Raw genomic sequence first — 25844 nt, forward strand, 5'->3', positions numbered from 1 at the left:
TCGCCGGACAATTACATCATTGGCTCCGCCCCCCGGTGACCTGCTGGTTAAGTAGGACAGACTGGATTTAAGATGCACCGTTGACACAGTGACAATGCACGAGCACACAAAGACAAGTCATGGCGCTCTGCCCAAATCAGGTCAACCTTTGGTGTGTGTGTGTGTGTGTGTGTGTGTGTGTGTGTGTGTGTGTGTGTGTGTGTGTGTGTGTGTGTGCTGCACGGTGTTTAATGCATGTTCTCATTGATAGAGAAGAAGTGGGAGGACATTTGAGAGCTCTGGGACAGCAGGTCAATGCACTGGATTTGTCCCGTCTGTCTAGCTGTGACCCAACGACTGTCTGAGGATAATTTCAGACAAACGTAGATGTTATCTGTTATTGTCGTCGATGTAGCGGTTATTCAGACTTTTATTACTCCTGTAACGCTCTGTATGGGCTGTGCAGCTATAATCTGCAGGACTGGGTGGTGAACATCAATATTTGTTTGTCAGATTCATTTGTATCAAAACTTTTCTGCAGTGAAAGCTGGCAGGGAGTGCTTGGGCAGATTTGTAATCTGGATTGCTGATATTTTAATCTGCCAGTTCCTGTTGAAAATTCAAATTTTGCCCATCTCACACAGTTTTAATCAGTAAGTATTCATTGAGCTGTGTTTAAGCAACATTTACTGTTTGACAATGTTTTTTTAATTTAATTTTTCAGATGTTTTATCAGTGCTAATATTGAATATTGTCAAATAATTGGTTATCAGCTCAGGAAGCATACAGACCAATTACAAACGAGTTCAGACATCCCATGTGATGCTACTCAGCCAATGAAATCTCTATTGCGGCCGCTAAACATCAAAGCTGAGTTCAGAAAACAGTTGAGAGATGAGAGGAGGATAGACAAAATAGAAAGACAAATAATGTGACACCGAGAACAAAGTAGCTCTACACATGCTGACTATGTTCGGCTCAACATACAGCTGAGAGGCAGCTTCCCAATTATGAATATATTCAAACTAAATGTGGTTCCAGACTCACCAATGAGCTCCAAATGTGTTTGAGAACGACCCTGACACTGTTCAGACCACGATTCAGAAAACTGGCAGCTCAGACATCTTCTCCCATTAAGCAGCAGGAGTATGAGGGGAGTGATAGAAGACAGAAAAAATTTAAAAGTGTTCACATTTTTGGAGATGTAGGTATTGTTAAAGATGTATATAAGTTGGTTCAGGTTGTTCAGTCATTATTTTTCACTTTATTTTCAGATGTACAGTTATATTAAAAGTTATTTATTAATAAATGTCTGAATGTTTCTGAACCGTACTGAGTTTATTTGATTTGACGGTCAGTTATTGATTACATGCAGACACTAATTAAACCACTGGGTTACATCAACATAAGTCACACTAATTCAGTTAGACATTAAGATGTTCTGGACCTTTGCTTTAATACATTTTCTCTGACTGGGCCTCTTTAATTTTAGTTGAATACTCCTGCTCTACTGGATTGCAATTTTTTTCCCAACTTGCCAAAAAGTTTGTATCGGTCTCTAAAGATGTTTTTGACTTTTTGTTCTGAAAACCGACCTTTCTGTCAGTTTTTGTCCTTGCATTCAAAAATTAGTGCTTGATTCAGTCAACCGATAATGCTGTGGGCCGGTCTGGGCCAAAAGTGCCAGCACTGTTTTTTTACCCCAGTCCACCCCTGGCTACACACAGCAGATTACCAATAGAAATGTGGAGTTTAATTAATGGAAAACACAAGCTGCATTATTAATATCGGTCATTAGGCGATATCTGATATCTAATTAGACGTTTTGATCCAATCGTGCGGCACCAGGACAGGGCTTCCTTCTGCAGCTTGAATCTTGATGAGGTGTGTTTTCATTCAACAGTGCTGACTGTCTGATCTACAGAGGCTGCTCATCACACCGTCTGCCAGTCCATCTGGACATCACACACTCGGCTGTGATCTCCGAGATGACTGAACAGGCTGCACCATTTATACCGGGAATGTCCGTTCTTCAAAATGTAATTCTCGTTATGGACGCTCTCTCCAATAGGAGTCTCTCCCCCTTTTACCTCCCCCACCTCCCCCCACACAGCTCGGCTCTTCTTACATTATTAGCCGTCTGTGATGTTACATTAAAGATGCATGACTCTCACGCTGTCTCACTCAGCATGGACCTCCTGTGTGTGTGTGTGTGTGTGTGTGTGTGTGTGTGTGTGTGTGTGTGTGTGTGTGTGTGTGTGTGTGTGTGTGTGTGTGTGTGTGTGTCTGTGCGCGCGCGCGCTCGGGTTGCGCGATAGAAAGGAGGGACACACACACACACACACACACACACACACACACGTTATTGTGCAGTCGAGCTCCCTCTCAAAGCTGAAATTTGTTATTTGACAGATGGATGTGGGAGGCTGTCAGTGAGACTAAACGCTCCTGAGAGAGCTGTCTGGTTGGACGGAGAGTGGGAGGGGGTTAGCTGCACAGTATTGATATAATGCAAGCTTTGAGTGCCCTGTCTGCCTGGTTGAGTGCTTCTCTGTGGCGCTGCATATGGTGTGTGTGTGTGTGTGTGTGTGTTTTTTTTGTGTTTGGAGTGTGAGGAGATGGAACCAAGAGAGTTAAGCCTCCATGTGTGTTTAACGTTAACCTCCCTCAGAAGTCCATTTTAAAATCTCCCAGACGCTCACTCACACACACTCTCTGCTGCCTGTGTGTGTGTGTGTGTGTGTGTGTGTGTGTGTGTGTGTGTGTGCGTGTGTGTGTGTGTGTGTGTGTGTGTGTGTGTGTGTGTGTGTGTGTCTGTGTGTGTGTCTGTGTGTGTGTGTGTGTGTGTGTGTGTGTGTGTGTCTGTGTGTTAAGTTATTCGTCTCTCTGGCTGTATCAGTGTCCTAATTGGACTAACAAGATTAATGAGGCGAACTAGATTCTCCGACTCTCCCTCCTCCCAGCTTTTGTTGTCGGGGCGGGGGAAACCTCGGTGCATGTGTGTGTTAAATCCAAGTCACGTTACAATTCATTTAGCGGCTGCTGATGTGGATGCAATCTTCTATCAGGGTACATAGAATTTTATTAGCGCTTGAAAGTCAATTAATCAAGCGACAGGAAATTAGAGAAAATCGCTGAGCTACAAATTGCGACAAGTTGTGACCAGGCTTTTTATTTCCACGTTCTGATGTGTAACAGATTAAACAATTAATGACGCAACTGGCAATGCAGAAAACCATTAGTTGCAGCCAGATATTTGCTGAGAATACACTTAAAAACAAAGATAAAATGTCAGGTTTGGCTTCTCAAATCAGTTAATTTCCCTCAGGATTAATAAAGTATCTATCCATCCATGCATCCATCCATCCATCCATCTACTTCATTAAATTATTGCCAAATCTTGTAAATTCAGAGTTGCAGTCCTGTTTATAGATTAGATTGTCATCTGTAATTGATAAATGCTAAACATATTAGAAGCTAATTGATTAATTGATTGATTTTTATCAGATTTTTTTTGCTACTTCGACATGAGCTAGAAATACAAAACTGACATATTTTCACCTCTTAATTTAGCTTTTTATTTCTTTCTTTCAAACACCAAACTCTTTAATATCTAAGTTTGCCAGCAAAATAAGCAAATCAACTATGAGCTAAGGGTGATAATTCTCATTTATCGCTTATTACAGTCATTTGATCCACTGTCAATCCTGGCTTTATTTTTTATTTCTTAATTTTTTAGGACATTTTTCACTGTAATATAAAATCCTGTACCCCTGTGGAAGCAGTGCAAGCATGTTTATAAGTAGAGGAAATTAAAAAATGTCTTTGCAATGTAATAAAGCCATAATGCCATAAATTATCCTCATTTTACAAAAATTACAAGAAGAGAAAGAGAAAAAAAAGAATCGGCACATACAAAATTTTTCAGTTTCCACAGATGTTAGTAATACTGAGGAAAAAATGGTGACTCTAATCTAGATATTTTACCACTTCCATTTTTAATTTGTTTCCATACTTATGTCCCGCCCCCTCTATGTAAACACCACCTGCAGTTCAGTCCAGTTTATCCAAAAAGTCCCCACATTTTTGTCACGTGACTGTTGGTTGCTGTCGCGTCAATGATGGCTCTTTAGTTGTGTTGAGAAATGCAGAATTTTTAGTTTTTTTTTTAACAGAATATGGCTACTGCAAATGTTTTATTTTTGGCAATTTAAAATAAAAGACATGTAGAATGAATAAAAGATTTTGTTTGAGGATGATGAGAACAGTGAGAATCTGACAGTTCTACCTGCTTTTACAGTTTCTTGCTATAATAAATAGTGTAACTTAGGCAAGTATTTGAAAATGACGTGCTTTTCAAAACTGCTGACCAGTTTATATAAAAATATTGATTAGTTTAACAAGTATAAATGCTGCAGCAAGCCAAGCCTAACCTGAAATGACTTTTGAAATATTGCATCATTAAGGCCCCATACAGCTGGCTTGATTACAGTAGAACAGAATAGAATAGAATAGAATAGAATAGAATAGAATAGAATAGAATAGAATAGAATAGAATAGAATAGAATTTATTGCCATTTGCACAGGTACATCGCAGTACAGGTACATTGGAATTCTTGTACGTTACTCTGAGTCAAAATAAGAATAATTTAGCAACAATTAAAAATAAACAAGAACCCTGAAATAAATCACACTAAAGTTTAAATAAATTAAAATCAAATACAGATATTAGCGTAAATAGATAAAAAACACAACAATTAGTAAAATACCTATTGCACATTGAGAGAGTATTGTACATTTGTCAGTTGTAATTTGTGTGGTGTTGCAATATTTTGATGTTCTGCTGTGTTATAGCTCCTCCACTCCCTGATGTCCAATGCCACTTGTCTGATGGTGGCTGGGAAAAAGCTGTTATGAAAAGTAAATAGCTTGAGGGATGCCTAGCATGTGTTTGTTTAATCCTGCAAAAACTGCTGCATAGTGGCCGTAGTGGCGTGACATGGTTCAGACAGAGACAGGTGAGCTCAGAATCACAGAAAATGAGGACTAGTCGAGTCTAATGGAGCTTCCTCATGACCAGCGTGTTGACATGTCAGAGCGGGAAATGCACTAATAGCATTACCCATGGCTCGGTTCCGCTTCAGTGTGACAGGAAGACAGCGTGCACAAATACTCAGAGCCTGCAGCTAGCGCAGCTAAAGGCAAGCAAGTTGTACAACCATGACTAGGTGAATGCTGGCTCATTGGTTTGGTTTACTGAGACACCTGAATGGAATGAAACCATCATTAACGCTGTGAAAGAGGCCTGTTGTTTAAAGTTTGTGACTCAGCGACTCCACCATTCTTAAAAAACAAAAAGAATATTTAGAGAATATTTAAGCTGTTTTTGCACCAGGTCTGATTCTAGCTGCTGCTTTATCCATTAATAGACAAAATCACTAATGCTGTGAGCAAAATGGACATTTGAGGCAACTAATTTCTGTATTTGCTTTTGATCTGACTCCAAGCAAAGGTTTAAAGTAATTAATGTAAAATCACCATTTGTGGAAAGTTAGCATCGAGACCTAATAGTTACATTAATGGGAAAAAAGTCAGACAAAATACACAGGAATTATCCTTTAAGTGTAATTTATATTGTGAATGTGGTTTTGATGAAATATTTTTACTTTCTTCAAGCATCGATACGGCAAAAAAATATTTATTTTCTATCTCTGCCGGTATTTTTTTTTTGAGTTTTGGAGCAATTTTTCAAAAAGAATTACTGAAAAATACCTTCAGTGAGGGTCTAACATGGATTAAATCAGTTGTTGTTTTCATCTTAGATGTCACATTAAAAATATGAAACAATTTTCTGCACTTTATTTCTTTTTTGAACGCATTCAGTCTAAGCCATTCTGTTCCCGCCAAAAAAGGAGCAGGACTGCAACCATAGAAACGCCTGTTGCTAGGATACAAGGCGACACTATAGTAAACCAGTAAGCACAGAAACGTCTCAGTAGCTAACACTGGTTTCACTGGCGTCTGTTTGTGTTGTTTAGATTGTGATTAATGCTTTTACTAACTGGAAACTTTAAGATAAGTCTCTAGTCTCACTTAAAGCTGCTTACATTTCTCTATTGTACTTAACATCTTCAGTACTTTTAGTACATAAATAAACCTATTTTAATACCTGGTTACATCTGCACTGCCTTTGTAATCTTTCTAAAATAATACACACTGTATCATGGTTTTAGTGGATTGTTTTGCTATTGAATTACATGTAAATGCTGTAGGAGAGATTTTCCGTCCTACCAAGAATAACATTTAGTAGAAACTAATCCCCTCCCCTCCTCTTACAAAACCCATATTGCTGTACTAGTAATTCTAATCGATCCTGATATGTAAAATGAGCTAGAAGGCTCTTCACGGCTCAAGTGGCCAGTAACCAGCGATGTGGAAACAGCATAGTCTTTTCTTTTCTTTTTTTTTTTTGGGCTGGCGTGCCACCTCAGGACCCCGAGCGCTAAATCAATGATGGTGCTGTCCATTCGCTCCACTCCGTTCCAAATCACTCTGAGTCCATCTTTCAGCTGAAATCCCCGCCGAGATGCGCCGTTATGCAAGAGGTTATATTTGGGGATTAGCACATCGTTTTCAAGGGTAGACATCAAGAATCCGGTGGCGTTTATGGGTCACAAATCCCATGTTGTCATGTGTTACATATACAACAAAAGGATGATACTGCATGTATGCTAATGCGCACTACATCTCCCATGGAGTATCACTATTGAGACAGGTTCCTTGACACAACTATGTTAAGTTTATATTAAAAAATGACAAAGAAAATCAGTAGATCTTAGAATATTTGACAATTTTTGCAGCTTTTGCTTGAAAAACTGCAGAATTATTTGGTTGTTTTGACTGTTTTACTGTTTGGTTCACCTTCACTTTACATAAATTACCCTATAAAATGAGAAAAAAATGATTATAACTTGTACTGTGCTTGACAAAAAATAAAAACCGAGAAATTACATAGCTCAGAGTGAAGTCAGATTGAAATGTGTCTTTGCATGGCTTTAATTCCACGCATCACATGTAGGTGAAAATTTTAGTGTTTTGAAGTCTTTTTTGTTAGTTTAACTGCGTATTTTGTTTCTGTAAATTCCCTTCCACATGATTGTGTGTGTTTGCTGCTCGGGGTTCATGCAGTGTGTCTGATTGTCAGGGGACGGTGGAAGGGGGGATAGGGTGGGTGTTGAGGGGGGTTTGGACTTTGTTTTGTGTTTGTTTGTGTTCTTTGTGTCTCATGTTCAGCAATGCATGGAAGCGAATATGTTCTGCTGCTGCCGCCGCCTGTGTGCGAGTCCGACTGTTGCATAAGAGGATCTGCTGCTGTCCCAGAGCTTAACTAAGGATTTAAAGCTCTCTTTCTCACTCTCTCTTCCTGTGTCGTCTGCCTCTCTAGCGCTCCCTGTTGCACTCTCTCTAATCTCCCTAATTGCATGTATATTGTAGGTGGATGTCATTATTCGTTGGATAAGTCTCCGTCTGTATGTTTTCTTACCTATTAATATTTAAATGTGTGAAATAGGCTCCATTTTAAGGATATTGGCTCATGCAAATTGATGGAAAACTGAAGCAGAGCTCATTATAACTTGTAGTTTTCCTAATAAACAGCCTGGCGATTGATATGGTTGTAGTTTTGATTAATTAGTTTAATTACACTGACTGATTATAGAATGATTAATAGATTAAAAAATCGATTTTGTTTTGAGAACTGTTAACATCCTTGCAAGCACCACAAAAGATATTAATTCTCACCGTTTCACAGTCTGCTGACTCAGAGAGGATTCGGTTCAGTGACGGTCTAAAAATATGAGATTTGGATGAGAATCTACAGCGTTACTTCGTCCAACGCACAGTTCTGCCGATTTGTTGGCTGCAAACTCTTCACAGCTCAAGAACAGTTTGTCAGGGAGCTGATTCGAGTCGCCGTCAAGGAGGAATTCAAGGGCTTTACTGGCAGTAATTGAAATATTTTTACGCGTTTTGCAGCGTACAGTTGCCTCTGTGTGTAGTAATAATAACACAGTGTGTGCTGTGATGCTGCACAGAAAGTTAATAATACACCATTTTAATCTGTGTATGAAAATGATCTGCATCTCGTATGTTACGTAAACGGAAGAGACTCACCTGTTGGAGATGATGCAAACCGTGTCCTAGAAAGTCTGTAATCATAAAAAAAAATCAGATTTATTGGATTAATCCTCTTCCAACATTAAAAACTGTCGTCTAGAAGTCACCAAAGATCAGTCCTGTTACTTTCAGCAATATTATTGGAACCATGAATTACTTTTTAACCTTATTTTTTTCTTTTTTCCTCATTTAACATCTCAGTTTGGCCACAGGCTCAGTTGTTTTTTTCCAGGTTTTCTTTCAGCCATCAGACCAACCTGCTGCACCAAATCCCTCACTAGTGCTCGAAATGGGCCAGCACTATGAATTATTGATCAACCTGCTGGCTATTTCCTTGATTAAGCCATTAATTGCTCAGTCTAAACACCAGAAAACAGTGTAAAATGCCTGCCAGCACAAATCTGTCTGGAGATCTTGCCGATTCCATGTAATGTTTTGCTATTATTACCAACAATTCTTAATTATTGGTTCCATTCTTTGTCCAAACAACAATCCAGAATCCAAAGATGTCAATTTAATGTAACGTAAGTCCAGAAAGAGCGGATACCTTTCTAATTTGAGAAGTTAAAACAATCAAATGTTGACCTTTTTGCTTGAAAAATTATAAATTTATTGTCTAATGATGAACTTAATGACACACTGTTGCAGCCTCAGTACCTACATCAGCAGGAGACAAGTCTACAGTAAGGTTATTGTTTTTGTTGAGTTTTTTTTTTTTTTTTTTGCTTAAAAATACACAAAAAGCAGTAATAATTTACATTGTGATGTTCAAAATCTGGTTGAATAAGAGCATAAGATTTCTAAATGTTCTTTAAAGAGCCTGGCATGTGTCTGCAGCAGATTTTCCTCATAATTCAAGCACATTTCATAGTTTATGTAATGTTATAGGTCAGTGACTTGAATTTAATGTTCCAAATGCTGGGTGTGAATGCAGAGCTGGTTTTGAGTGCAATTACCTTTTTCTGTTTTAACTCAAGCTGTTTGTATTTCAGCTTAATGTGGTTTTGTTTCTTGGAAAACGCTGACATGAATAAAAAACACATGAAAGACTTAAATTAAGCGCAGCAACAGGTAAATATTGGTTGTTTTGTGCATTTATCTATACAGTCGAAATTGTCAATAAATTACAAAGCGAATATCAGCAATTGTCAATCCATGATAGGGTAGGACTAGGATTGTGGCTGTGAAGATGGTAGAAATGGCAATAATGATAATTACGCTGATTGATTGATTGATTGATTACAGTGTGTTTATGTTGGTAAAGGTGATGATTGGCAATATATGCAGCAAAGAATTTAAATTATATCAAACATTATTGAACTAAAATGTGAGAATATAGTGAAATTTGGTGTCAGATTTCCCAAAACCAACAGTGGCTAAATCCGAAGACATAAATCCTACCAATTAATAAAATGAACTTACATCTGCATTTTTGCCCTTAATGATTCACTGATGGCCAAAATAGTTGCTTTTTGTCGATCAGCTGATTGATTAATTGGCTAATTATTCTCTAATCAGCTCTAAAAATGAGGAACGTAGTGATACTAGCAGCGGCACTGATCTATAACCCTATTTACACCTGTTATTAACAAGAAATGTGCATCTGTTCATCTTACCGGAATCGAAAAACATATTTAATCAAATCACAACCAGATTTCAGTCGAAAGACGTGTGTAAATGCAAAAACAAAATCCAGACGTCACATCAGAGGCGGATTCCCAGCCGCAGTAAATGGGGCCTGTAATGATGTTGGGACACTGATGATAAAGGTGGTGATGTTAAACAGCAGTAATGATACGAGTGTCGGGGAGGATTGTAATTCCAGTGAAGATAATGACCTCTTGCCGGTGCTGTAGCGTGTTTGTTTGTCCTGGAGGAAAGCTCCCCTCCTGCTGCAATCTCCATTCAGCTGTGTTGTTTCTCACTGATTTGCTGTGTTTCTCTCTTTCTTTGTCTGCAACAGATTGACTTGGAGCCGGAGGGGAAGGTGTACGTGGTTATCGATCTGTCCGGATCCTCCACCGAGGGTATGAGCGCCACAGTGCACTAGAAAATCACACAGAATGCACATTAAAGCGCACATGCACAGAGGAAAAGGCTCGTGGAAATTACTGCGGCAAAGTGCAAAGCCTGTGGTAATGAGAGTGGAAATTAATTAAAAATTTAAAAATGCATGCGTCTTCCCTCTAGCAGCAGATTGTGAACATCAACACAGTTTAATTTAACTGCAAGATCTCAAAAATTTCACCAGAAAAACGCCATGAATCATATTTATATACGGCACCAGCCAGAAACCTGATGTCCATCATTGTAAAAGAAACATTTTTATGCTTATTTAGTGCCTTTTTTGAAGCAAAATTCATTGATTTTGGCGATTTATCAGATTATAAAGTTGATATTTCCCCCTCACCTGACAAAGCACAACATTCGCATTCATTTCAATGATCCTTTTCATCCTCCTTTAAGCTGTGTTTCTAGTTTCCACTAACTCCTGACAGAAGTATCCAGCTGTTTAGGTGCTAAATGCTCCACATGTTCAACAGTTAACTTTGAACACCTGCTGAATTCAGAGCAGGTAATACAACTGGATCATTTCTGTTTTAAGGATGTGCACAGAGTTGTCCAGGCTTTTATTTTTTCCTGTTTAGATGTCTGTAATGCACTTTATTACTCAGATTTCCTTCCATTACCTTCAGTTGTTTCATAACGCTGCTGCCGGGATTATCAAGATTCAAGAAATTTAAATCTTATAGCTCCTTGCTTTGGCTCCGTGTTCATTTTGAAATGTTCTTGTTGACATTCACAGCCTGAAATGACCCGAGTCCCCAGCTATATTAAGATTCTGTTTACCCCACATGAACCCAGACTCCATCTTAGATCAGCTGATTAAGGCCCTCTGGTTGTTCCTGATTAGAGACAAAGTGTTCTCATACTTTCACAGTCTGGGTCCCCAAACTCAGCAGTGAACTATTTGCTGTGATTAGATTTGCCGAATCTACCCGTCTTTTAGTTATTGTTGTCTTATTGCTTATTTTTTGTTTTTTAATCCTTTTATGAAGAACTTTGTCACATTCTTCAGAAAAATCATGCCATATAAAGTGCCTTCCTTGTCATGGTGGAAGTAATAAATCTGTGCACCATAAAACCAAAAAAATTAGCTGGAAGAAGCTAGAATGTTCCATAGAGCTGGAAGAACTTCATATAGACAGTTACTGACCCATTGTTGGTATAAATATATTGATAAGTGCAATTTTTTACCAGTTGTATGGAAAAAAAACTAGCCTAAATGAGAATTTTGTCTGTGATTATGCTTAGTCTATTTTTCTGCCCTAAAATTAGCCGGACTTGTGTTGTACTATTGCATATAATATTCACACTGGTGTTTTTTTATGCTAGAAGATATATCATGAGCTAAATAAGCAATCAGAGCCTTGACTGAGCATTTCCATCTTAAAACTGTGGTGCACTAATGAGTCTCTAAAACATGGATTCAGACTTCCTGGATTTCATATGTAACAAACCTCAGGAACCAATCGCGCATGAATAATTCTTCTTTTTCAGATTTGGTTTCCCGCTCAGACGTGTATGGCTCGGTTACTGCCACAGAGTAGTTTTACAGAGTCGTAGGTGAGCTGGTGTGCTCGAGCTGCAATAGTTAACAGCAGGGAAGCAACAGTGCAGAGATACATGTAGGCCATTTTAAGGCAAAAAACATACACAGAGATGAGTTTTTGGGGTTAAATCAATGACCAGAGATGGACCTTATGTAAAGACAAGATGTCAGACTGCATCCTTGATTTACTCTGAATTCATTAAATTCATTAAAGAACATGTCGAAGGAATTATACCAATATTAACCACAGGCAGCCATGTTAAAACCTTAAAATTCTAGAGCAGGGGAGTCAAACTCATTTTAGTTCAGGCCACATTCAGCCCAATTTAATCTCAAGTGGGCCGGACCAGTAAAATCACCTGTAAATAACAACTCCAAATATTTCCTTTGTTTTAGTGCAAAAAAGTACATTCTGAAAATGTTTGAAGGAATTATCTTTTAACAAAACATTATGAATAAACTGAAATTTCTTAAGAAAAATAAGTTCAATTTCAGCAATATTATGCCTCGGTTTATCATTTCCACATTACAACTTCCAGATCACAGTGCCTACAAAGGAACACAACATTTAGTAACAGGAATCTGGAACTGACTGATATAGTATTTTACTTTATGATCAAAACGCCAAAAAACAGACAAAAACGACAAAATAGTACAAAAATAAAAAAGAGACAAATTTGACAAAAATGGACAAATGACACAAACGAGACCAAAAATGACAAAAGTGAGAAACAAAATGACAAAAAAATCACCAAACAACACAAACGATACACAAAACAACAAATACAGCAAAACGCAAAATGACAAAAATAAGACTAAGAAGCACAAGCGAGACAAAAAGGGAACACAAAATGACAAAAACAAGAAACAAAACGACAAAAACATGAGACAAACGACAAAAGTCAATCAAAAAAACAAAAACGAGACAAAACATTACAAAAATGAGACACAAAATGACAAAAGAACAATGAGAAATATAATATTTTACTGTCCAATCTAAACAACTTGTCATGGTCGAGAAATTATTTTGAATTTACAGTTTTACAAATTTACAATTTGCAGTTAATGTCTTTTTTACTTTACAAAGTCGTCCCTCGGGCCGGATTGGAGCCCCTGGACAGCCGGTTTTGGCCTGCGGGCCGTATGTTGGACATCTCTGATCTAGGAATGGTCTAGAGATAAATCTCAGACATTTTAAGGTATAAAGGGATTATTTTCATTGACAACATTATGTAGTTTTGATACACCAATGTGAGGTTTTAAGAGTTTAATCCGTAACCGAAGAGCGACTTTAATGTAACTTCTTAATGATGAATCAGATATTCATTTTATTTCAACATTAGTTCATTGTTTAGCCCACAGCTTTACTGTTTTGGTTCGCTCTTTCTTCTCCTACAGCATCACTTTTGGCTGCAGCGAGCAGCTTTTGTGTGTGAAAAACTGACAAACAGACACAGTTAGCGGAGATTTTAGCAGCTAATTAACAGCGAGATATTTACTCCAAATACTCCAAATAAATTATCATTTGGCTCTGTAGCTGCTGATTGCGTGTTACAAGGTGGTGGATGATATGTCAGCGTTGCAGCTTGCTTCCGCCGCCTCCAAGCGGCTGAAACATCAGTTCTTGCAGGTTTAACACAACATTTTCTGTGCACATCCTTGAAACTGGAGGCCGCAGTGTGTGATGGAAAGACATGAAGCCTTGAAGCCTTCCTGTTTTCCTAGAAAGCCGCCCTCTCCTCTCTCTCTCTGTTGTTTTCTTTTTCCATCCCCTGTATTTGTTTGTACTGTTTGAAGATGGAAACATCCAGAATATCTCTGCCTCTCTTGGCCTCACCACACAGTCGCTCACATGCTGCCTGATAAGAGACATTTTCACCTGCACCTGTATATCTTCACACCTGGTTATAAATAGAAGCAGCTCTCTGCCTTCTGGTAAAAGCGTATGCACGTGTGTGTGTGTGTGTGTGTGTGTGTGTGTGTGTGTGTGTGTGTGTGTGTGTGTGTGTGTGTGTGTGTGTGTGTGAGAGGATGGTGGGATAGCCAGCAGAGCAGCAGCAGCCTTTATAATGGTATATTTCTCTGAGTAAAGACAGATGAAGAGAGCAGTAGAGAGTGAAGAGAGTAGGATCTTAAAATAGTAGGTGAGATTGAACCACGGATTACACACACACACACAATACACACACACACACACACACACACATCCAGACTCCATGTCTTGCCCTCCTCGTCGATGATTGGACGCTCCGTTGTGACCTCACGACCCACTCTCCGCCCACCACTGAACTTCCTCCCTGAGTTCAGCTGGCCCGAGAGCTCGTCATGTTAATGTATGCTGATAAAAACAAATGGTGTGTGTGAGTGTGTGTATGAGAGTGTGTGTGTGTGTGTGAGTGTGTGTATGAGAGTGTGTGTGAGTGCGTGCGTGTGCACGTGCATGTGTGTGTGTGTGTGTGCTGATAGCAGGGATGGAGAGGAGTAAAAGGATGGAGAGATGGAGGGTGAGAACTAGAGGAAGAGGTGGTATTTTTAGCAGATTTATTTTTTTTTCCCCTGGTGCAATCTGTTCTCTGCAGCTTCCATGGCTGGAAGGACAAGTTCGTCTCCTTTTTCTTTTCTTTTCACTCCCCTCCATCCTCCTGTTTCTTTTATAATAACTATAATCTGACCTAATCTCACCATCTGCAGCCTTTCCCCTCTGTGTTTCCAGATTCCTTTCCCTTCCTTTCTCGCTTTCTTCGTCAATTTTTCCTCCATTTACGTTGTGTTCATTGACACAGATAACCTTGATGATAATGGCACACTTAAAATGACAAAAATATTAATCGTTGTCGACAAATTTAATCATTTTTCAGTGTAATATCTGTATTTATCCAAATTATGTATGTTTGGAAAAAAGCTCAAACCAAATGAAACAAAAATGAAAAATAAATGAATAAGCCAGATGATCTATGTCAAGTTCATCCAGGCCTCTCTGCTTCACGTTTATAAATAGCATCTAATTTTATTTTAGATTTCTGTCAGTTTAATTCTGTTGTCCACAAGAAGACACGCCGTCTTGAAAACAAAAGACTGATGGCTTTTATGTCTGAATTCTTTCTTTTGAACATGGGTGCAGCATCCTAACAAGCATTCACTTACATAAGATTTCTCACTTGTTGCTATATGAGCATTTATGTAACAGCTAAAAGGTTGAATATTAGTGCTTTAGTAAATGAGCTGAAGTTAAAGGGAACAAAATGCTTTTGAAAAGGAATTTGTAATCAGTAAAAGTAGTAAAAATGTTGGCAGAGATGTTAATCGGTCAGAAATCAACCAGAATCATGATGTAACACTTCAAATTACATCTGTCCACATGTTTACCAAGCAAATCTGAGACGAGTTTTCTATGAAAAATGAAGCTTTGCCATCAGTTTTGTGAACTTTATATCAAATAATCCAGAAAAATGTTTTCAATAGTTTATGATTTTGGAATTTGTGCCATAAATATCTAAAATTCTTCTACTTCAAACTCAATATAGATTTTTTCTTTGATTAATTTCTTTGTGGTTGAACCTGTAGAGTTTTTCCCCTCAATTATTGGTTAGTTCTTTGGTTTATAAAATGTTAGAAAATAGTGAAAAATCTCAATCAGTGACATCCTCAAGTGTCTTGTTTAGTCCCAGACCCAAAAATATTCGGTTTACTGTCGCAGCAGAATAAAAAGACCAGGAAATATAAAAATTTAAGAAGTTGGAATCAGAGAATTTTTACTAAACCAGGTAATGAATTGTCAAAATAGTTGATGGTTATTTTAACAGCGGAGCGCTAATTGATTGATCAATTAATTGCCGTAGCTCTAATCTTCAGTCTAATTCAGTATTTAAGGAGCCGCTGAAATGGACACTAAGGCTTCTAGTAGTGTTTAAACTAATTAAGGAAGAAAGACAGAATCTGTAATTTGACATTTGGCATCTGCAAACTTACATTTCCTTAAGAAATACGACCTTTTCAGTCTATCGCACAAGCATACTATATCTAAACATTTATGGAACTGCTTCAGCTGCACTTCAGCTTCTTTTACTGGTTCCTCTTCACTTCTTACTGCCACATTTACAGCTCAGAAGAATCAAAAGACAGTTTAGATGTTGAGGCTTCATTGTTTGAGCAGAAAGAGGCCGTTTCTTTAGCGACACGCTCTTTTGTACAAGTGTGTCTACAGCCGCTTTATCTGCCACTCCAGCTTCTTTCAGTGCTTCAGCCTTAATTAACTTGAGCTTCAGTTCCTTTGGGAGCTTCAAACTTCAATTATTACTGCTTTTAAAAAAACGATTATTTTAAGACGGACAGGAGTTTCCACTTCCTTTGCTGGTTTTATTCAACCTTCATATTGTATCTACATGTATCTACAGTTTTCTTATCATTTTATAAACCACTTTAACCACTTCTACTGTCTTAACTTCAGCTATAACTTGATTTTGCGTTCTTCAGCCTCAACTACTAAAAGCTCTAAATTATATAAAGATATTTCAAAGGAAGAACACTTTCTACACTATAATTTAATATTTTAGGAGATGCTTAAACTGTCAGTTTACATTTTGTCGGTGCTTCAACTTTAGCTGCGACTTTATTTGCTCTAAAACATTTAATTAGTAAATCAGTAAATAAACTAGTCTGTATTGCATTTGTTGTTATCTTTCTTTTTGTGTTAACCTCACTAATGTTGGTGCAAAGATTGTGGATCCGAGGTGGACTTTCCAAGCCATAAATAGTACAGAAAGTAGTTTTAACACAGAAAAAGCATTTTTTTTATATTGGTGTTATATTTGCCTTCTGTATAGGCATCTACTTTGTGTTTTATGTCATGTATGTGGTACTTTCATGGATAATTAAGTAAAAACAAAAAAACTCGTGCAACATTTGAGGAACTGCCTTAATTTTTACTTCATCTTCTTCAGAAAATAGTTTTGCTTTTTCTGAATTTCAGTGGAATTGTTTTTGCACAGTATCTGCAAGGTTTCCTGCCACAGTTGTGTTCATTTTTGTCTTCTTTTTTAAAATCACCTTCTGTAGTTTAGCTTTTTCATGCTCTGTCTTCACCGTCTGCTGGTCCTCCTGCATGTTTGTGTCGAATGTGAATCTTCTTGTCATCTGTCTGAGTGTGTTGTTGGTCATGCAGCGGGTCCAGAGTGCGTGTCTCCACGACGATAAACTCTTGACTGTTGTTATGCCTCATCACCCCGTGTGTGTGCGTGCGCGTGCGTGTGTGTGTGTGTGTGTGTGTGTGTGTGCGTGTGTGTGTGTGTGCGTGTGTGTGTGTGTGTGTGTGTGTGTGTGCGCGTGCGCGCGCGTGCGTGTGTGTGTCCTAGACAGATGGATGATGTATTATGTAAAACAAAGTGATCCCAGTAATGGCCTGTTTAGCTGCCCTCCCCCTCTCTGATCAACAGCACTGACACACACACACACACATACACACACACATACACACACACACACACACACACAGCCACACAAAGACACACACTTCCACACACTGAGTCCCTGGACAGCCTGTCTGTAATGGAACTCCGGAGAGGCTCAGCAGTAACCACATCTACAACGCAGCCTGCAGAGGGATGCGGGGAGAGTGAAAAGAAAAGGCAAACTAGGACAGGAGCGCTGAGAGAAGGAGTGTGTGTGGGAGTGAGAGTGGAGGTGGTTCTCTTGTCTTAAGGTTACCCTCGGAAAGCATTTATCTTTCTGCCGAGATGGAGAGAGGAAGTGAGCGGCTGGTTGGACGGTGCTGGCTGAGGAGGAGTATTTTAATATGCTGTCCTTCGTTTTTAGTGCCCACACATGGTAGTATAAATAGCATGTACGTATGCAGGGGCCCGTGGTAGGTAGGTGTGGGGTGTTTGTGAGGAAGAGGGAGGGAGGAGGGGGGAGATAAAGGAAGATGAGAGGCCGTTGAATGATTAAACATCCTCAGCAGCATGATGCAAATGATCCGTATTTGCACAGAGCGTGTCAGGAAATGAAATCGATCAGCAGCTGAGTGCAGCTGAAAAATACATGAAAATTTCACATTAATTTCTGTTCGTGAACTCGTTTCTCGACAGCTTCGGGAGCCAACGACAATGAGGAGCGAGTGTTTCGAGAGAGGATCGGTCCTCGCCGGCGACAGGGCGCCGTCCGGAGACGCGTCCATCAGGTCAACGGACACAAGTTCATGGCCACCTACCTGAGACAGCCGACCTACTGCTCACATTGCAGAGATTTTATCTGGTAGGCGACGCACAAGCACATCTGTCCAACTTCATTAAAGCAACCTTGGCTGACTTGGTTTTCTGTGTGATCCGATAGGGGTGTGCTGGGGAAGCAGGGGTACCAGTGTCAGGGTGAGTACCTTTCTCCGGCCGATTCCAGTTTCTCAAGTAACATTGAACGTCGTTTATTATTTAGGAACGAGAACGCAAGAGGGATTACATGTTAGTGAGTGACAGCTGTGATTTGGTTGCAAGTCATCACTCAGAGCCACATATTTACTGTCCAAAAAGAGTGCATAATGTCATAAACATTGCTTTGGAGTGCTTTTTTCTCTGTGAGTGCACATTAGGAGTAGGCTAATCACTGGCCTGGCTGATTATCAGACGCAATATTCACTATTTAACTGATTTCCGATAAGATAAGTTCATTTTGAAATGTGCTCAAGCAGCGCCCCTTCTGCAACTCTAATTGGTCACGTGCCACTAGTAATAGTCACTCAAAACTGAAGGATAAATGTTGGAAAGTATTTAAAAATGTGCAAAAATTTGTTATTCTGTATTTTAAGACCAACTTTAAATGAACATCAGCTCCCAATATTGTTCTTTGATCAGTATTGACCCTAAAAAAAAGCAAAAACAACCCTTAGAGTTTAGCAGAAAGTTGTTTAGATGTTGCTTCTCACCAGGATTTACTCTCATATTGGACAATTCTGCAGGAATAAGATGCACGTTCAGTCAAAATGCTCAGTTCAGACGCTGTTTATGTAGCACTGGAAAAGGTGACGGTGTGGTTACTGGAAATCAGGCGAATCAGCCTTAACTGTGTCTATGTAAATGTCATGTTTCCACTGTTTAACTTGCATTTGACTGAGCATTATAAACCGCTTTGCAGAAGTAATTAGGCCTTTGATAAGCCTTTAAATGCATTCATCTATTACTCCACCTGCACTTCCTGTATCGTATTTCATTGTCTCTCCAGCAGCACAGCTCTCCATGCAGGCCTTCTTTCAGTCTGCTAACAAATAATCTCGTCTGGTTTAAATATTTAACCGTGACGGAGACTTTCTGATAACTTTAACCAACCAAGTGCTTTTAGTCGCCTGAAGGCTTTTGTGCACAGCAGGTGCTTCAGCTGCTTTAATTAATGCGTCTGTCTGCAGGCTGCATAGCAGCTCACATTTCCCTCGTGTTTTCTCTGGAAAACTCCAAACTGAAGCATATTTTTACACTTCTGGTCTATTTTTTTCTGTGCCAAAAACTGGGATGACCTTCTCAGCAGCAGTGCACCTGAACGCATCCTGTGTAGACGGTTTATTTCTGCTGATGTGCTGTTTTCACCACGCAGTCTGTGTAGACACAGAGTTACTGTAATCACTCTGGAGTAGCTGGATATTGTAAAAAATAGTGAAGTTTTAACAAATTGGCGCTGAAAGTTTGGCAGAATTGTCCAATATTAATGTTGTTGCGCTACCTCTGTGATAGCTGCAATATATATAAAAACCTAAACATTTCAGCTAAGTTTTGAAATTAATCTTCAGCTCATATTTAAAAGTGTAGGTGAAACATTTTACAAGACTTAAATAACAACAGAAGGCCAGGGATTTAATTGATTTTGAACTTTTTTCTCTCTACCTAAGCATTTCTACTCAACAGAGCATCATAAGTTCTTTTTCTTACTCTATTTAGCCCCCAAACACATTGGTGTGTAGTTCTGATTATTAATGTTTTTTGTCTGTAATGCTGCAAATACACAGACTTCGGTAGAAATAGTCATGTATCCACATTCTTTTTAGGCTTTTGTAGATTGGACTTACATTTTTATACTGCGATGTGGGTCAGTCACGTTTGGCTGATGTTAGAGCCTTTAATAAGGTCAGAGCTCGCACCAATACTAAACCAGAAGCATCACTGGGTCCAACAGTGGTATAGCTCTCAGCTGTTTAAGGTACTCCTTGACATACTAGAAAAATGAGGATCATTTGGAGAAAAGCTGCTGGAAAAACATCAGAATCAGATCAGAATCAGAGAAGCCTTTATTGCCAAGTGAGTACACACAAGGAATTTGACTTGGTGTATAGAGAGCAGTGCCTAGCAACAGCAACCGACAGTAAAAGAAGAAATAAGCAAATCTAAATCTGAGAATGTATAATGTGTAAGAAGTATAAGAAGTACTGTTTAAAAGTAAGTGTAAACAAAATACTGTGTAAAAAAAGACAGAAATTTACTTAAACCAGGGCGATAAATGATTATAATAATACAACTACGATATTGCACATGAGGTTGAATACTGTATATGTACTGGACATTGCATTAGTAGTGACATGAGTCCTTCATGATTTTCTGGTTTCTTGTTCATGGCGTATAACATGACATTAACATTATCGTCACGTCGCAGATTTTATGTCCTTCTGCCATTAAAATACTACAGTCCAGACGAATTAACAAGATTTGTGACTGTTTCCGGTCTTGACGCTGTACTTTTCAGTTTGTACGTGTGTCGTCCACAAGCGCTGCCATGAGCTCATCATCACCAAGTGTGCCGGGATGAAGAAGCAGGAGGACACACCTGAGGAGGTACAGACACCTGCACACATACACAAATCAGCGTGTTTAAGACGCACACGTTTGCACGCCCTCTTTAACATTTATTATTAGGTAATAAACACTTAATTCCAGCTCATACAGACATGAAAACACTGAATCGTGTAGCAGCAGATGAATATAAACAGAGATTCACCATTCAGATTGTTGGTGAATAAATCTGCGCTGCGTACTCACACTTGAGCCACATGCATTATTCCTGCCATAATGTGTGTGTGTGTGTGTGTGTGTGTGTGTGTGTGTGTGTGTGTGTGTGTGTGTGTGTGTGTGTCTCCCTCTGTAGGTGGGTTCACAGCGGTTCAGTGTTAATATGCCCCATAAGTTCAGTATCCACAACTACAAGGTCCCAACCTTCTGTGACCACTGTGGCTCCCTGCTGTGGGGCCTCATGAGGCAGGGCCTGCAGTGCAAAGGTGAGCGAAATTACAGCGTTAACACACAGGGGAAAAAACAACGTTATATCAGTGGATGGTATACAGTCTGCATAGAGTAGCATGTCTAAGTTAACAGAAATCACAACAGAAACATTAAGTAACTGATTAAAAGCGCTTTAATTTACAATGACATGAGAAATAACATTTGTATTAGAGTTATTTAATCATAAATTCCAGCACACATATTTGTATCAGATAGGTTTCAGTCCTGCTTGTTTCTTCAGGATATCTCATTCCTGTTAATGAATTTTTTGACATTTTGAAATAAGCCATTTTAGAACTTTTTAAAAAAAAAATTCTTCTGAAACACAAGACAAAATCTTCCACATCTTCCTCAGTTTGCTTCGAAGCATTATCTATTAACATCATGATAATTAAATAATGTTACACCTGAAACAATTGGTCAATTGAATCAGATACTTGTAGTAATTGTTAAATTAAGAAAGATTAAACATTAAAATTGCTAGTTTCAGGACCAGAAAGGTATTTTTTCTTAATTTTACAGACAGAATGATTAATTTGGAAAATATTTAACAGTTTAACAGACAGATTAATAAATAGCTGCACCACTACTGAAACAAATAGTGCAATTTCCAGATGATGCACTTTGAGATGTGCAATTTGTATTTTTGAGGTTTCACACATGAAAGAAGTGTCATATTTTTAAATCTTTGCAGACTAGCTTCCAAAATAACAAAATAATAGTGAGCAGGCAGGGTTTTAGACTCAACAGATCAGAAAAGTTCTCTAGGATCCACCTGATCTTTTGTCATACGTTTGTGTTTGTTTTCAGTGTGTAAGATGAATGTGCACAGGCGATGTGAGACCAATGTAGCTCCTAACTGCGGTGTAGACGCCCGAGGAATCGCCAAGGTCCTGTCTGACCTGGGAGTCACACCTGACAAGATCTCAAGCACAGCACAACGCAGGAGGAAGGTAACCGAGTGCACATTAAGCCTGTCACTGTATACATTTTCACATTTAAACACAGGGCTGTACTTGTAGAATCTTTCTAAAAATTGTTTTTGGGTCCTTTTTTTTAACCCTGTGAATCACAGAACCCATTCATGGATTTGAAAGGCATGTTGTCTTTGAAAAACTGCCAAAATTGCACCATTTATCACAGCCTGAAACTCTAAGAACAGGAAGAATTGCGGCACTTTTAACTTTCCGACAGTGACTTAGCAGCAAAAAAAACAAGTTTATGATTAAAATTCAGGCACTGTTTGGCTGAACTGCAGGCTGTGCTTTTACAGGACAGATAGGAGACAAGAATGGAAACAAATTAAAAGTGTAAGAGATAAATTATGTACAGTATACCATTTTTTACAGTATGAACAACATCCGTAGGAAACACTTGTTCTACATGTTGATTACAGATTATTGCAATTTTTTAAAATAATTCTAAATAATTAAAGAATTTTTCTCTAGTTTTTAAAAATTATTTATAGCATTATAAGTCCTACTTCACAGAAAGCATTTTTAGTTCTCTCTATTTCTAGCTGTGGTTGTCCTGTTTGCGACTGCAGTTTTCATGGATTTCATAGTCAGTTAATTACAACAAATGCATGAAAATAACACTGGCAACAGCAAGATATGAAAACCTGTTGCTGATTTTAAAGGTTGGAGTCATAAGATATGAACATTTTTGAAGAAATAGTGAGAAATTTCTGTATAGCTGGTTAGCTTAGCTTAGCATCTACTCATAAAATTAATTTAGCAGCACCTCTAAAGCTTGTTTGCTCAACCTGTACAGAAATGTGTTAGACTGTTTCTTGGCCAGGTGCTGCTTCCTCCTGGAGGCTTCTCATCAACATGGCAGGCGACCAGCAGAAGCATAAATAGAATGGGTTAATTCCTGAGCTGTAGAGGTGCTGGTAGGTCAGAGCCAGGTTCACTGTTTACCCTGTTTCCAGTGTTGGTGCAACGCTGAGCTAACCATCTCTTAACATTATTCCTACATGAGCGTTACACCCATCTTTACTCACATTTTCAGTCACATTTCTACTCACTTTGGGCTCATTTTAGCTCATTTTACCACAATATAAAGTCCTGCACCTCAGTGGAAAAAGCACAGCCATGTGAGTAGAATTAATTAGAAAAATGTCTTTTGTGCAGTATGTTTTTATTGCCATAAATTATATTTTTTTAAAGTTAAATTTCTCTCATTGTCTATTCTGTAAACATTTTTTTTTTTAAAGATTTCAGTAAACTTGTACAACATTTTGAAGCGCCTACTGGTGTTACCAATACTTTAGTATAAATATATACTTATTTATGTACCTTATTTTAGTACTTACATTTTGAATTTGTAAAAATCAGTAAACCCCAGCTAGAAAATCCGCCAGATTCTGTTCAAATGAAAGAAAATAATAAATTCTGAAAAAGAAAATGATGCAGCAGATTGGAAATTATCAGTTTAAAACAAGAAAAATCAACTTATTCACTGACAATTTAAAAAAAAAAAAACAGTGAATTAATTGGATTTATGAAGGAGCTGTTCTGTTTAAATCATCAGTTGCATCTGAAATAGCAACGTCTTGCAGTGAAATCGGTCCATTTATGGAGTAAATTTACTTAAACTGTAACTCCACTAAGTAGGAAAGCCATCCTGACTGTTAAATGAGTGATGAAAACGAACCTTTTAAACGGACTGAAGGAGCATTTTTTGCCATCTAAATACTCTTTATTGAGTAAAATAACGTCCTGAGGCAGAAAAAAATGGAGAAATTAAACAATAAAGAAAAAACAGACCCGAAGTACTGTTCACCCGTCACACGATGTTTGTGATGTTACTTGGAATACGGATCACAACTGAAAATACTGTAGTTTAAAGGCTGAAATCAGTTACAGCAACAGCTTGATAATGCTTTGATTATGCTTACATACATCTCCTCTCTGCTCTGTGAAAAAACAGCCTGCATTTCAACTGAAAAGTCTCAGATTTTTTGTCACGAGTTGACTTTTTTTTTTAAAATGACCCATGCAGAATACAGTCACTTTGATTTATTAAAAAAAAAAAAAAAAAAAAAAAAAAAGCAAGATTTTAAGCTGAGATTTAAGTTTCCCATCATCACCCATGATTGAAGTAAGAGCTTTTGGAAAGATGAAATACAAAAAATTTTGTTTCTGTTTTTACCACGAGATTCAGATAAATGGTGAAATTTTGGCATTTTTTTCAATGATGTCAAGCCTTTCAAACCCACTGGTGAAATTAAATATTCTATGACACTAATTTGCAATAATAATAATAACTTTATTTGTATGACACCTTTCAGAAGATCATTCACAGAGTGCTTTGACAGGTAGAACACAAAAAATGACAAAAATGTACAGAATGAGTAGCTGATTAAAAGCTGGTTGAAGGGATGACATCACATCAAGGGGTTAAGAGAGAAAATAAAAGATAGAAATAGATGAAGGTCATGAGGTTAGAAAGAGGGACTACAAGCAATGAACATTTAAAAGGGATAAAAAGGCAGAGAGTGAAAAAAGAGAAAGAAAAGAGAGCTTTACTGGACGGTGAGTCTATGAAAGTGGGTTTTAGGAAGTGATTTATGGACTTTTCTGTAAATGCAGACTTTTCTTCAAATTTCTCAATTGTTACAAATATCATGAGGCTAGAAGACACTCATCAAATGCTGACACAGGTTGTGTTGTTCTAACCTTGTAAACTTAAAGTGATTTTATTGACAATTTCAGCCTTAAATTTCCTGACGTCACAGATGGTGAGTTCAAAAACCATTCAAAAAATTGGATATCTTCTGTTATTACAATTTCAGGCTGTGATATATCGTGCAGATATGGTGATTTTTTTCAATTATATCCTTTAATCAATATTCTTTTTTTATTTAAAAAGGCTTTTCTTTGTTTAATAAATATGTAATATTACGCATTGGTATGGAGTGTGTAGAAGTGGCAGCAAATGCAAAGTTATAGCAAGAGACCACTAATAATGAATGTACTGTGAGAAACATTGGGTGATTTTTGAAGTCATTTATGTTCATGTTTTAGCTTCAGGAGTTGAGTTTAGAACTGTAGCTTTAGATAACTTTGGTGTTGGTGTTTCATTGGGAATATTTCTTGGTTTTTATTCGGTGTTACACAGATTGTGTTCAAAGATGTCGTGGGATCTACGTGAACCGCATGAAGCAGTTGATCTGAGCCTAGAAAAGGAATGGAGGGTTGAAAGTGAGGCGCTGAAGGCACACGAGGGTTCTGATCTGACTTTTGAGGGATTCTGAGAATATACCAGTGCAGGAGGATATGGGGTTATATTTTAGTGTTCTGTGACTCTGTAGGCTGCTCAAAGTGCTCCGTTTCTGTTCGAGGTTTATTCTGTGTTTCTACTCTCTGACTCATGATTCAACCTAGAAGCATTTTAAGGCTAAAGTAAGCGTCATGTCATCTCCCTCCTCTGTCTGCAGCTGACTCCAGGGCAGGACCCTCCCCAGTCTCCTCCTGAGCTCTCTCAGACCGAGAACAGCTTCAGCCAGCCAGCCGTCCCCACCTCCCCGTCACAGCAGGGTAACGCCACACACAGCACAAGAAAACACACATTCAACAACATTTCAAAGCCCCTTTCACATGTTTTTTTTTTTGTAGCAGCGTGTGGTATTAATGTGTTTGTTTTACCAGTGAGAGGTAGTAATTCCATTTCAGTAAAAATACTGTTGCTCCTTTTAAAGTACTTAAATGTGTTATTGTTTTCCTAGATACAAGACTAAACTTGAATTATTCCCCCACCGCCCACCACCATTTGCTCGTCACAGTTAGTCATCGTAATATCACACTTAGCAAGCTGAGGAATTT

General features: G+C 38.3%; 1 protein-coding gene across 1 annotated transcript in view; it reads left to right on the forward strand.

The window, feature by feature from the left end:
* The window catches only part of prkcea (protein kinase C, epsilon a), a 48804-nt gene that overhangs the window by 10832 nt on the left and 12128 nt on the right, over positions 1 to 25844 (forward strand). Inside the window, exons 2-8 of the mRNA XM_023284383.3 lie at positions 10118 to 10181; positions 17851 to 18016; positions 18095 to 18129; positions 20483 to 20571; positions 20882 to 21011; positions 21826 to 21968; positions 25460 to 25559. Of these exons, the coding sequence (XP_023140151.1) occupies positions 10118 to 10181; positions 17851 to 18016; positions 18095 to 18129; positions 20483 to 20571; positions 20882 to 21011; positions 21826 to 21968; positions 25460 to 25559 (727 nt within the window). The remainder of the gene's footprint in view (positions 1 to 10117; positions 10182 to 17850; positions 18017 to 18094; positions 18130 to 20482; positions 20572 to 20881; positions 21012 to 21825; positions 21969 to 25459; positions 25560 to 25844) is intronic.

Source organism: Amphiprion ocellaris, chromosome 18 (genome assembly GCF_022539595.1).
Source record: "Amphiprion ocellaris isolate individual 3 ecotype Okinawa chromosome 18, ASM2253959v1, whole genome shotgun sequence".
NCBI lineage: Eukaryota > Metazoa > Chordata > Actinopteri > Pomacentridae > Amphiprion > Amphiprion ocellaris.